Source organism: Haemaphysalis longicornis, unplaced genomic scaffold (genome assembly GCF_048455015.1).
Source record: "Haemaphysalis longicornis isolate Haplotype H1 unplaced genomic scaffold, Haemaphysalis longicornis Haplotype H1 scaffold_2, whole genome shotgun sequence".
NCBI lineage: Eukaryota > Metazoa > Arthropoda > Arachnida > Ixodida > Ixodidae > Haemaphysalis > Haemaphysalis longicornis.
The window spans coordinates 272057362-272072271 of NW_027526295.1; the positions used below are offsets into that span (position 1 = coordinate 272057362).

Sequence of the window (14910 nt, forward strand, 5' to 3'; positions counted from 1 at the left end):
AAAAACGGTTTGCATTATAATCGTACAAATATGGTACTTGTGAGTTTGTATATTCACCCTGGGAGGTGCAACACTCTTCGTTGCAACTGCGTTGGGCAGTTTAAGTCGTGTATTCCCATCTCACTGCGTAGTCATTATCAACATCAGCTGGTCTGTGTCCACGGCACCGCAGGATGAAGGCCTCTTCACCTGTTCTTATCTTGAGGTGCCGTAGTCTATTCTTTGCCTTCAAATATTACCTATATTTTATCCTTACATAGAGTTATTGGTCTTCGGCTACTTCTAGTCGCCCCTCCCTACCCCAGGAAGCCACTCTTTTACTCAGGACGGGCCTACCAGTAGTAAATTCTCCTCATTACAAGCACATCCCAGATTCAAGATGTTCTTGCTAGGGGCTTTCATGGGACGAAATGTGGTAACGTGGTTGCATCGCAGTGATGTGAACAGGGCACAGCCTAGCGAAGAAGACAGCAGGCACTAAGCACACATGCAGCAAGCCAAAAGATTGCTTGAACGAGACGTTTATATAGGCAAAGCATTTCTAAACAACTAAATCTTGTGGCAATTTTTATACTTGTCAACAGCCTTGAGCAGAATAGAGACATTGAGCATATTTGAAGCAAGACACCAATGCATAAGTGATTTATGCATTGTTGCTGTAATCAAAAATACATGGCTGCATGATTTTTGCAATAGCAAATAAAAAATACACTTTAAAAAAAGAAAAAAAAAAACACTCGCAAAGCCCTTTTGTGGCAGTTCCAGTATATGGCATGAGCAGTGGAACACTGCAAAAATGAATTGGCACAAACAGGAATCGATCTGCTGGCTGTGAGAAGTTTTATAAAGCTTAGCCTTGTGATTATGGAATGCCAAGCGGCTTCACTGTTAACATCAGCGTTCGTGGCGTTAAGTCATTAAAGCTGGGCTAATTCTTTTTCTCCTAATTTGAGCTATGATGTCTTTGACCTCAGTTCGTTCTTTGATGATAAATTCTTATTAAAAATAATAATTTTTTTTCCATTGTTAGCTGGACTGACCAAAGATTGCATTCAACACGCTTCACTGTGCACTGGCAGCATAGAAAAAGAGACATTGATTTCTCAGGCTGCTTGAAATAAAACAGCCTACTGAGCACTTTTTCCGGACAACTCAGAAGCTAATGTGATGACATCGTTCTTATTTACAATGTGATTTCTTGCTGATTGTCTGCATACTTCCAATGTTAGCCTATTTTATGACTGCTATTGACTTGGCCTTACATTCAGGCTCAACTTGTGTGAGGTGTATGCCCTTGCAATCCATCAAATGCTCCACAGCAGGCTTGAAGTGTGCCTTCAATGCCGGCATCACCAAAGAGCAAAGACGGTGAATGCGAACTGACATCCTGAATGCTGTTGTCTTGCAAAAACAGCAACAACAAAAAGTCCACCCCCACCAAGAAAAAAATAAAACCACATCACACCAAACTTTGTCCTCTTAATGTGACCAGAAAATGTTTGAAACTCTCTTTGGTACTCTTTAAAAAAAGCTCTGCTCTGCCACCACAAGAAAGCAGCAAACGCTTCCCACACTTTGCTTTTTCGCACGTAGTACGATGACTGGCGGTACAGCAAACACAGAGCTTTTTTTAAAGAGTACCGAAGAGAGTTTCAAACATTTTCTGGTTACATTAAGAGGGCGAAGTTTGGTGTGATGTGGTTTTATTTTTTTTCTTGGTGGGGGTGGACCTTATAGCCTGGCTGGGTCTACAGCTTTCCAAAGTTGCACGAAGTTCAGTAAAAACACAGCAGAAAAGTGCAGAATTCTTCCCAGATAAAGGAACACCACTAATTATCAGTTCTACGCAGCAAGCTTCAGTTTACCTTAACATCGGTGCTAGGCAATTCAGCGTTCTCACTGCAGTTGCTACTCGTATTGGATTCATCTTCGTGCAACGGCAAGATAAAATTTTTAGTCTCAAAGTTACGCTGTCACTGAACATCAAATGCAATGGCCTCTTATTGGCAGCTCACAGTCATAAGACTACTTTTTTTTTTACCCAACAGAAAACACAAAAATTGCCTTCTTAATGTCCATGAAGCTGCAGGGAACCCAGAGGTTTGAAGCAGCTACAAGTCTCACTCCTATCATGCAGAGCACTTTTGAAAACAAGCAGAGAACTTATAAAGAAATGCAAAATGCTTACTCCGTCGTCATCTTCTATGGGCAGGTTGATCTAAAAACACAGAATTCAGAGCTAGTTGTTACCCATACTAAATAGACACTGACATCACTCTTAACAAGCTTACTTAGCCTAGGTCATGGGTGGCACAAATCATGCTGGCATTACCACAGGATTTCAAAAGCATAAGCGTTACTACACTTGGCTACAAACACATGCATGGCACTCCAAAAATGCCTGCATTTTCCAACCACCACACAGGCTGGAGTGCTTGACTTGCAGACAAGAAAAAACAGGGATCACGTGAATACTACAGCCACATGGTAAGATGTCCCACATGCCCACCAATAAACTACATTAATGCCTATACATGCTCCACTGTTGCCCGAGTAGCTTATGTCAATGCAAACACTTTTTTTAGTTCCTGAGCAAGGCAGGCCAATTGCCCAGCATCTCAACAAGGAACGCTAACAAGCTGTGAAATCTCTTTTCTTCGAGACGCCTAAAAGCCGTGAATTAGTTAAAGCAGTCGGCAGTTAGATATGACTCTGAGTGAGTCCAAGCAAGTTTATACCCCACTTTCTAGCAGTTCTTTTCCCATCTCTTTTTTTTTCCCATCTGTGGCACAGTACAAAGAGCTGAGCAATGCAACAATCACGGCCGAATAGATCGGTTCCGTGCTTCCCAACACTCCGTGGCACCAAGGCAACCGCACCTTGCAGAGGACGGTGGAGCCGTTGCCGTCGACGGAGGCCATCACCTCGGCCGTGATGTCCTCGACCTGCTGCACCTCCTCCACGGCCTGCACCACCGTGCCGTGGAACTGCACCTCCTCCAGGCCCCCCTCGGGCACCAGGATCGTCTCCACGGCCGCCGCCGTGTGGTGCAGGTGGTCGCCGGCGGACACCTCCATCACGTCCACCGAGGCCACCTCGAGGGCCTCCCCGGGAACCACCCCGCCGTCCGAGCAGAGGATGTCCTCGGGCCCCACGGTGGTCTCCATCATCACTTCGTCGCCCCCTTCCACCTTGACCACGTCGCTCACTGACATCCCACCCAGCAGCGACGACTGCGGACTGGGCTGGCCGGACATCTCTCTGGCAGGAGGGCCAGCTCGGCGCTGCACTCGACACTGCAGCAACCGACACATTTTTGTCATGCCCTTTCAACAAAGCCAGCACCAGAGAGACGTCGCAAGGTGATGCACATTTTATTATCACACAAGGTACATGCCGGTATCCTAGCCAAAATTCGGGGTAAATTTTTTCTTTCAAAGGCGACAATAAGAACGCGGACTATGATGACAGGTAGTGGGTGCACACTCACACAGATTGTAGACAAGACTATTATGCCTGCTATGTCCACTACTGATTTTGCTTCATTATGAAATCTAATCCACTGACACTACACAGGCGATGAGGCGTGCCATAGTGGAGGGCTCACATTAATTCTGACCACCTAGGGATCTTTAACTTGCGCCGAAATCTTGAACACGCGAGTGTTTGCGGTTCTTGCATCTATCAGAAAAGCGGCCGCTATGTCCACTACTGCTCCTCCGTGCCTGCTGAGGAGCAGGGTTACGATCCTGCTAACCAGTCTGGTCCTGCTCGAGTAACTACGATGATGCTCACGATGATGCCATGGTGCACATATAACAGGACAAATTTGTGCTAGGAGCCAGCCATACATGCTCCTTTTTGAGACACCTTACCAAGGCCACCCCAGGGTAATGCAAATAAATATTCCATGCCACAGTATCCCAATGGTCGTCACCACCATCCCTGAAGGGCCAGACTAAGCCTGCCACCTCAAAGGCTACCACCCGCGGAGAGATATTCCCCCAGGCACTCTATCACACCTTAACATCACTTTATAGTTTGAAATTTCGAAGCTATGCGTAGGGTTCGGTTATCAGGTGAGGATGGATGAGTACTCCCTGCTAAGAATACAGAGCAAGCACAAGGGAGATGTGAAAATGCAGGTCCTCACGAGACTTGCTCCTACCCTGAAAGTGCACAAGGCTGATCGATATAAGTGTACAGACATGCATGTGTGTGCGTGCACACACATACAGGGTGTTTCACACAACTTGATCCAAGGATTAAAACAAGAAACTAATTTTTGCAGCACCCATTTCTCATCATTCACAATGCTGTAAACCATCTCACACCCTTGCTACACGGGCATTTGGAATGGTAAGCGAGTCGGGCGACATTCAAAATGTCCACTGTCAATTGAACTGCACGGAGAATTTGATTGCTCCAGTATTTACATGCAACTTTGTTTTCCGGCCGCGGTGGCCCTTCACTCCTGCTTTTCGTTGTTTCACCACTCTTCCGTTTTCTATCTTTTTGTCTAAAATTCTGTTAGGAAGTTGCTCTTAAAAATTTTCCCACCTCCCCTGTTTCCCTACCCGAGCCATACGACCGCTATCTGCATTTTTAATGCAGCTCACAGTCTTCATTGTTCAGACACATTGGAATATAAAAAAGCGAAGCTACAAAATATTCCAGCTGCACACTCCCTCGATAACGAGTGCAGCTGAACACAGCACGGAGATCTGCAAGAGCACGCCAAGCTTCACAAGGCTTGAGCTGCGCACTTTTGTTTCAATTTGAAAAGTTTCCGATAAAGCATTAAAAACCGTTGCATAAGTCTGCGATTGAAAATGTTTGATTGAAGCGCACTTGCGTTTCAAAAAGTTTCCAATAAAGCATTAGAAACCATTGAGTAAGCCTGTGGTTGAAAATTTTTGGTTGAACTCTCCAGTTAAAGGTTTTTTGTCACACCTTAGCTAACTTCTCAGCTAGCCAAAATATTAAATTCAGGTTAGACGGAGCATGCCACCCTCAAGGATTATTACTTAGTTACTAGAAAATTCAATCCTCCACATTCTGTTTCTTGCTCCAAGTTACGTGAAACACCCTGTGATGCTTACAGCACGTGCTTGCTAGCTAGTGTATACCTGTGTCGATCATTTGCCCTCGGATTTTTCGTTCTTACAAATTCCTTTGGAAAAGAAACTGAACTCGATTTCTCGTCTACACAGTTCCAACACACCACACCACAAGTTACAACACCCTAAATTTCAGAGAACTTTTAAACAAGCTACATGATCAAAACTGCAAGCAGGACAGCGATGTAGAGGACAGAGTTGTGTTTTAAGAACTAGCTGGGAATATTGCGTAATTCATTATCAATGGGCGAAGTGTCCTTAAAGGAGTACTGACACGAAATTTTCGTGTTACGTTTTTTTCGCTGCTATGCGTGCCTACCGGCCCACTAATCATACAATGACTGATTAGACGGTCAAGCGCAGCGGAAACATTCATTTACGGCGTCGTTTATTCGTGCCAGTTTCGGTTTCGACTGAAAAACGCCGAGCGGCCGCCATAACAGGATGTATCACATGGCGTCACCATTCTTGCCGCATCGCTGCCTCTCTGGAAGCGCGCGCGAGCGAGCGCACGCGCGCGCCCAGACCGGCCGAGGTCTTCGCCGTCCCCACAGGCCCGGGCAGCATGACGTCAGTCCCAAAACCATGACGTGTACACACCCCAGCAGCGCGCGCCAACCACAGCCAGCGCGTCGGCTTTGTCACGGGAGCCCCGACGTCGGCAGTTTGGGGCAAGTAGCACATGATGTCGTGTCGGCCCGCTCTGGGCTTTCTCGTGCGGGCAAAGATTAAAATGGATTTTAAATATGTTTCGCTGAACTGTTGCTGTTGAAATTTGCTGGGAGATATCTCCTGATAAAAAGGAAGCATTTTACATAGTTATCACAGCTTTGAAATTTCGTGTCAGTACTCCTTTAAGAAACTGGAGCCCACTGTCAAGGTCAAACTATCATGTGATAGAATTGTATAATTGAGTTCAACTTCAAGGACACCCGCCCTTGGTGTGAAAAGTGAGCCTAAGAGATGCCTACAAAGTAAATGTCAAAATGCACCCCTTATTACCGATTTAATGCTATGCATTTACCCAATGGAACCATACACAAAAATGAAAGCACTCGCTGTACAAGACAAGTTTCCACAAACATGCTCAATGCAAATTCCAAAGGCACTTTGCCAGACTTTTGCAGACACCCGTTAAAACTCAATTAAGGCGTCTAAGCGGGCTAGTTGGTACTTATTTGTAGGATTTTGTTTAAGCGCCAAGTACAACTCGAGGAGGAATGACATGTGGCTCCTTTCAGTCAGTACTGTTTCCTCGAGTCGTGCTTCGCACGTAACCAAAATGCTACGACCTGTTGAAAGATTGTTCTGCCCACAATGAGCCCGCATAGCAAGCAAAAAATCCAACATGTGGCCGTTATGCCAGACCCACAGCCAGCCTGCAAGCCGCATTGCAGTGGAGGGGGTCGGTTGATTTTGCTTGCCTGGGGTTCTCGCACACGCAGGCATTTTCGTACTTTGCCGCCATCAGGAATTCAGCCGCCGTGGCTGGGAAGTGTGCGTAGTACCTTGCCTTAGCCACTGTGCAACCAGACAAGCAAACACAGAGAAAAATTCACTGCTAGAAACAGTCATATGGCAGCGAACGAATTTATTCGAAACGAGTTTCAAAATTGAAAAAAAGAGAACCAGTAACTGGTGTGCATTTGCTATGCAACAGGCCCCAATTATGTATTTCTGGTTACCTAAATGGCCGTTTAATGAGAAAGTTTGAGGACACCATGTGATTGAGGTGCTTCAGCCGATCACTATTTACGTGCAAAGCATGCGCTCTGCTCCGTTTTGACCTACACTACGCTTGTGTAGCTGAGCCTAAGGATGTGGGTTCAATCCCGGCTGTGGTGGCTGGTGTTCTGATGGAGGCAAAAAATGAAAACGCCTGAACACCCAGATTTAAGCACACCTTAAAGATGGGGGGAGGGGGGCATGCAGAAAAAAAAAAAAAGTTTGGTTCATTCGAAAGATTGCCTCGTTAGCATCATACTGACACCACTTTTAATGCACACTTTGCTCAAATAAGCTACATAATTAAGAAAAACGGGAATGGCCATGTGACCCACTAGCTCATTTTCCGCAACAGAACCTATGATGTCATATGCACAGCTGTGCGATTGGCTGAAGCCGGAAAAAGCAAACGCAAATTAGGCAGGGCTTATAAGTTTGCCGAGCGAGCTATTTGCGCTTAAATGTAATGCATATTCATTTTACAGCAGTAAAAATGGTGCAGTAAACAATGCAAGTTGCGAAAATACATGTAAGCATATAAGTATTGATGCGCACTGCTGTTGGTACTGGGCGCACTATATGCTTATTTTAGCTGCACACCCCTCCGCCGCTTTGGAGTTGTCTTACACGACACTGGCCGACTGGCGTAAGCTACGTTGTCTTACATGACCCTGTTTGTCGAGGATACCTCATGTTTCATGAAACGATTACTTTCTACTTTAACAAAAAAAAAAGCCAGGTGCATATACGGTCAAAAACAAAGCAACGGCGGAAAACAGTCAGTGGTGCTGTATGGTAGCGTCATCTGAGAGGACTGACGGCAAACAAGGCTGCAGAGCCGAATGACGCAGTGGAAGTTCGTTTGAGTACGCGCAGTTACGATTTTAACCTAAATTGATTCACTTTTCAGTGAAGACGGCATCTCTTGCTGCCACACAAGCGCTGGGGCCACTATACAACACGAAATCTGTCAAATAAAACGAACTTGTATTTTGTCTGCATGGCCCTTTCAAAGATGTTCACGCCTATAATTTACGGCCCTTTACAGTGTGCCTTGTATGTGGCCAGGTGTATGTAGCTTCGGCGCATTAAACTCACCCCAAAATTTCACCGACACCATGCTTGGCCACAATGCAGTATATCCATTTCTTTTGATTTATTGTGGGAACGACTCTTGATGTTCATGCTGATGCTAATGCCAATCACCATTTTTCCTGATCGGGTATCGAGAGTTTGGGACACCAGCTAAGGCAAGACCCAAATTACTCCGATGAGGACGAGATATTACTGCTTACTGTGCTTATTTGCTTTGTTACCTAGCTAACATTGTATAATTAGGAAATGTTTGTGCTACATATTGCCTCTAATTTCACTCGCTGTATTTGTGTATTGCCCACTCCCCTCTGTAATGCCTTTGGGCCCTGACGGCATAATAAATAAATATTGAAACAACCGAGGAAGAAATGGCAGCTATAAAAGCCCCTTTGTAATCCTCTTAATAAATTCCTGCGCATGCATTTTTAATACTCAGTAAGTGCTGTTAGTTCTAGCTCCCGCATTTTTTCGAACCCTTCCATCAGTGTTTCCAATGAGGGTTGCTGGATTGTAATGCTCTCCCGCTCCTTTTTTTTTTAATTCTGACGTTATATTTGGACAGTCCACTATTAAATAAAGCCAATCGGCATCCTCAAGTCCCCAGCCGTGGATTTCCTGGATTGAGATAGAGAGGCCCACAGAAATTATTTTCAAATTTGAATGCCAAATCGCGTCCCGTGCAAAACGCGGACGAGTGGGGACTGATGACGATTCCATGTGTCTCAACACACAGGACGGTAATTTGAATCCCTGGTTGGAAGGCACTACGCCGCGGCTACCTGTATGGTCTAACCATGCCGATCGCTTCCATTGGCATCGGGGGAAGCTTTTTTTTTTCGTTGTTGACGTCTCGCTGTACTGGCTGCCAAAGAGCGGTAAATATCAACGCTACAGATCGCGCCCACAAACGCGTGCTTCAAATCGCCGCACGATCGCAAACGCATCCGTGTCTTGTCTAGAGGAGCCAAATGAACGATCTGACGCAACAATCGCGTGTTACCAACGTCCGGCGTCCTTAGGCCTAAACACAAACCTAACAAAACGTTCACTTCAAAGTTCCGACCCCTAGCAATTTTCAAACGCTAATCGCGCGTCAAACCACAAAGCTCGTGGCTAGCACGTTTAAAATCGCAAGCCCAACAGCAGCAGCGCCTAACGTTTCGGCCAACCTCAACTGCCGCTTTGGTGCCTGTTAAATCCACGCCACCCGCATGAAACGTTGAACCACTGGAACATGGATATTTCATGTATAAACACTTTCTGGGTACATTCAATCACTACTAGGGACTCCTAACGCCACGCGGAACCCAGACTGTACTAAAAAATATTTGAATGAAAACAACAATGGGCCCCCAAAAGACATCGCTTGGGCAGCTCGCGGCGACGGGCGGAAAAAGGCCTGGCAAGGGCGTTTTTTCGCCCTTCCAGCTTCGCCCTTGTGCTCAGACGTCTTGTGGTAAGATTTAAATTACCCACCTTTCGTTGAAGTTTATTGGAGGTGTCTGATGGTGGCCGCAAGACTTCGAGAAGTGCGAAGATTACGACTCGAAAAAAAAACGTTGCCACCAGTGTGGCTACCACCTATCCAGGCCTAAATTTGTCGTGAAAACCAACAATGCCCTTTGGTCGAAGCGGGCATGCAGATTCGGCCGCAGAGAAAGTGTTCGATTAGTTTAGTTTCGTAATAAACTTGATTATTTTGACGATTTTGCGGCTTCCGTCAAAATATTTCAAACATTGTATAACCTGCATCAAAATAAAGTGGTACTTTATTTTGATGCAGCTAATTTGTTTTAACCTACCTGAAAGCACTGGCACTACTGACTACTGATGCGAGCGATGCATTGCGAGCAGGAAGTTGCAGCGGTTCAGAAGTTCTGAACTGGCGGCGCTCGAATTCTCAAATCAATTCTTAATTTTATCAGTTCAGTCTGCACCTCCTGTACTAGTTCACGTCAGAGTAATAGAAAAAAAGAGCTCTGGTTTACAACGGTTCAGCGCTGGTTCCTTCATACAGCGCAAACAACGCAACCAGATCAGCAGTTTTTTCGGCTGCTTTTACGCATGCTCTGGCTGCTCTGGCTTGGAGCGCAGGGAAAGTCGTGAACTCGTCCTGTCCTCGTTTGCACCGCCGGTGAATCGAACTATGGTTTTGTAGGTAGGGGCCATTATATAAGAGCGCAGTTAGTGTGCCGCGAGCTGCACCACAACGAATGGCGAAGTCGTTTTTGGAGGGATGGAACATACCCACGCGGAGGATTGGCCAGGAATCGGGCGTGGGGAGGCCCAGTGCGCCCGCCTGAAACAAGGAAAAATTATAAACCTAGCAATTTGTATGCAGAAAGAGCGCATTGTTACAAAATAGAATTGGTTGAGAATCGAAAGTAGACTCTGGAATAGAAAAATGAGCTTTTTGTGCCGGAAAAGGTACATGCAAGAATCAAAGCTAACAGGGCGGGCACCTTGTCGCGGATAGTATATAGTTTCTCGGTGAGCGTCCCTTTCCTGGCCAATCCCCCTGAGTGGGCATGAGCCATATCGTCTGGCACCACCACCACCACATATGCATGGATTGGATTGGAAAAACATTTACATATGCATGAATGGCCGCAGCCGTGATGTGGCCCCAAACGATAGTAGTACGGGCATGGAAATAGGAAGACAATGGCACGGCAAGGGGACGTTGCCTCATCATATAAAAACCGCGGCAGTGCAATAGGAAGGGCTCTGTAGTCTCATGTTCACCGCAAACAGCACATCGGGCGGAGAAGGCGAGACCAGCTCGGTGCATATAAAAGTTGAGTTTGGGGACTCTGCATCTGAAGCTATAGTTAATGTTACCTCAAATTGACGAGATTCACAAAAACTGGAATTCCAATTATGTTTTAGATGGACGTAATCTTCAAAATTAGTGATGGCCCCTTCCTGCACTCTTGCTAGGCATTGATAGGTACGAAACCTTGCTCCTGCTACAATAAATGCTGTACTGCCTGAACCAGTTCACGTGGTGCAGATGAACCAAACCCTTAATTAATAGAAAATGTGTTTTGATGAAATGTGATGATGCATGACAAAAAAACTTCGCCGTAACAAGGGGGTATCTTCTCTCCACCACACATGTTCGCACTCACTCGGATGTCGCTGGTGGTATGATCTTCGCGCAGCAGCATGCAAAACGAGGCATTAAAGAGGCCAGACATCCTGGCGGCGGTACATGTCCCGCTTTTGCAGCTGTGGTCCCGGTGTGCCGGCAGCCTGCTTCTGGGACGGTGTTTTGACCTGCCTTGGGCCAAAAGTGAAAAGCTGGGGGAATGGAATAGCCAAAAGAAACCATTTGAGGAACTTCAAGAAAACAGCGCAGACGGCGAGACTTAGCAGGAAACACACAACACAGTGCCTGTATCGTGTGTTTCTTCATTAGTCCCAACGTCTGAGCTGTTTTCGTGAAGTTACAGTGTACCAACGGGCCATTCAACACCCCCTTTTGCATTTGAGGAGGGGTACGTCGGTGGAAGTGTTTCGGCACTTCGAGCGTCGCAACAATATCAAGACAATCGACGAGTACGCCATGTGCTTGCGAGTCACAAACACACCAGTGCAAAGTGTGTTTCCCTTGATGAATATGATGTGGACTGCAGAGAAGGCGCACCTTTATTTGACCACACTCAATGCAACGAAGGTGAATCTGCAGATTTTGTGCGATCGGTACTACAGACACATTGGCAAAAATAAAGAACTGCTGAAGGCAATTTATTCGAGCAAAAAGTATCAGTTACTGGCCACGAAAAAACCTGGAGGACCGGAAAGGCCGCATGGTGAATGTGAAATAATACAAAGTGCAATTTGTAATTTAAGCTATGTGCCACGTTCTTCTTTACACCCCCCCCCCCTGTAATGCTTTAGTCTTGGCAGCATTTCATCATGGGCAGTGCCGAAGCGGCGCAGGTGTGTGCGTGCATGCTGTTGAAGCAGAAGGAGCCAGGAAGGGTACCTCTTACATCTGTTATTCCTCAAGATTCGGAAAGGTTGGCGGCTCTTCCCTTTCAACCCAAACAGGAAGAGTGATATGTAGGCTGAGTGACCGAGCTGAGCCCCGCGAAAGAGTGAGAAAGGTTGGGGAAAAGAGGAACCAGCCGGTGGGATGTTCGCCTGGAAATCAGGCCACTGCTGTGCAGAAAAGCCGAGAAACGCTTTTGGTTATGAGGTTTGAAACGTCCTCTGGAAGGCCCACAGGAGCTGGGAAGACGAGAAAACGGCATGTGTAATGTTTTAAATGTGTACAGGAATGAACTTCTTGTTTTGCTTTCCATTCTAGGTGGCATTAAAATTGGGCGGCTTCAATGTTTGCGATGAAAATTTCACCGCCCGCCCTCATTCCCTCAGCACTGTTCTGTTGACTAAGGCAGCGACAGTAGAGGCGGAAGGGATGCATTGAAGAACGGCCGGCAGTTGTAAACTGGTGCGGGCACACAAAAGGGGCTCGGTAGCCTGCAGTTCCAATGAGGTAGAAAGCCCCAGGTGACACAGTAAGGTTACCTCAGACCAAGCGGGTGCATGAGGAAGTTGAGCATCCAGTAGTAAGGTAAAGTGTGGAGCATTTATTCAATTCAAATGTGTCCGCATTTGTGTGCGCAGACCTATAACAGCATCAGTACATGGCATTAATGCACGCAGGTAGTCAGATCAATCAGCCAGATCCACACACATGTAAGCCACTGAAATACAACGCTATGGCAGCCTGGTTGTAAAGCTTATTTCTGCCACGAGTTATTCATGGGCGCCTTGGCACAGAGCAGAATGAAGGCACCTTAAAGCAGCCTCTTTTGAATCACATTTCTGAATAGCTGCCTAGGTAGTGTAATGTGTGCAGACTTGCAGCAAAGAAACGTTTGGAGGTTGGCTGAGTCGGTAAATCAGGAATTTGGTATGCTGAATTCACTACCCCAAGAGACTGCTCAGACTGTAGGCTTCCAGAGGGAAAACTGACAGCTTCACCCACGAAATATAACTTTTGGGGATGTTATTTTTTCCTACTTACAATGAACATGGCGTTGGCGCCGCTGTTAGTCTTCCTTATTCTTGGTAAGGCTACTAAGGGTCGAGTTCCTTCTGCTCACCTCGTGGTTATTTGGAACCACAGGGCACAGGCAGGGCACAATGTCGGATAATTTTTTATTTTTTGCAGTCAAACTATTATTAGCGTCTTCAGTGCAAATCGTTAAATATTCGCCACAAGAATCAATTTCTAATATTGGACACTTTATATGATCTCACAACTACAGTGAATTAGAACACCAACCTTACCTCCCTTATCTCCACATGTAGAGCCTTATCCGAATACCAAGTTCGCTCTTGACACGTGCAGAGACATGCTCACAGTATAAGACACATAATGCGGTCAAATTCCTGCTTTGCATCTGCCCACAAAGGATGGCGATGTTCATATCCAAGGCTTTTGGCATACGCACCAGCGATAAACAGATCACAAAGGACAGTAGTGTCACATCGAATACATTTACACGGACGCTTCAGAAATGGTTTAGCGTTTTGAAGTTGCATATACGCTGCAATCCCTTTTTTTCTTTCTTCGTAGGTTTTTCTTGTACTCTTTATTTTAAAAGTGCGAGCACCAAAGTAGCAAAAATTTGATACGCACAATCTAAACTCCATTCTCTGCATCAGAAGAAATCGTAAAAATGACGCACGTAACAAAAAACGCTGCACGTCCGTGCAGCGTTCATTAATGTTAGGTAATTCATTCTATGTAAAAGAATTCAATATTTGATGACAGAATTTCGATAAACCTAGCCCAGTTCTACCTAATGCTTGCCCTAACTTTAGCAATGCTTTTGCCGTGCCTTGAGCGATGGCCAGCTTGCTTTATTAGCACCACATAGCACGACGGTGGTCACCCTGACACTATGTAAGACGTCGTATGCACATCCCCCCTTACAAGTACAGCCTTGCCGACTTTCAAGTAGCTCAGCAATAATGTAAAACACACTCTGAAGGCTTGTGCACAATTGGTGGTGCAACACAGGCCACATTCTGTGTTCAGAAGCTTGGCTGTGGTTGCATTGCTGAAGGGCATGCTGGATCATTACCAGTGACCACTAGGGCCAACTACTAGGCTGGCACTTAAACCTGTTGCTGGAAGGGAAATCGAAGTGGAATTAATGCGGTTGCCTTGCACCAAACCTTGGAAGTCCGTACGATATAAGGGTGTGGACGCTGAGCTGGGCTTGAGACGACAGTTGGAATGTGGATGTCGCCGACCTAAGCACGTTCACCTGGTAGGTAAAGACGCAGCTCACTGGCAGCATGCCTCCTAATAAAGTCCTTTGCTTGATAGCATGATCCTCCAGTTCACTTCACGTGATGCGAAGACGGCCAACTTGGCTTCAATTGGTTACTTGTCTTGAGTAGGCAAGTTTGCAGGATCTGCCCATCAACTGCTGAGTGGAAGAGGAGGATGAAATGCCACCATCCCCTACACCAAAGGCTGCCAGCAGAGAGTAGAAGTATTGCACAAGAGTATCGAAAGAAGCCTGGAAATTCTTCTACGCTTTGCTAAAATGCTGCATGCGATAGAGTAATGTTTTTCATGCTCGAGTTGACCGAGATTGTAAAAAAGGTTACCAAGAATCTTGACCCATCATAGAGAAAACCAACCAAGAATATGGTAAGTAATAAGGTGGTGGTGAATGTAAAAAAAGCCTGGTCATGCAGAAATGATGCTGGGAAAGGAACATGGGCTGCGCCAAGCAGGGAAAGCGCACTGTGCCAATTTCAAGGGATGACAAACCTTGCCTGCCATCTCAAGAGCAGTAGAAGATTCGAAAGTGCTGACAGGTAAGTGATGTCCCAGTGACCGAACCAAGTTCCCCCTAGCTCCCCCCTAAACTTTGTAAGCCACTTTACCTAGCCCATATCTTTTGAGTTCAAATGCCTTTCAGCAATTTTTGCCCCG

The 14910-nt window shown here is 46.0% G+C and overlaps 1 protein-coding gene across 1 annotated transcript in view; it reads right to left on the reverse strand.

Annotated features, from left to right (window-relative positions):
- Nucleotides 1–14910, reverse strand: part of LOC144168642 (uncharacterized) — a 43223-nt gene that overhangs the window by 14153 nt on the left and 14160 nt on the right. The window contains exon 3 of the mRNA XM_077697587.1: nt 2880–3296. Coding sequence (XP_077553713.1) covers nt 2880–3296 — 417 coding nt within the window. The remainder of the gene's footprint in view (nt 1–2879; nt 3297–14910) is intronic.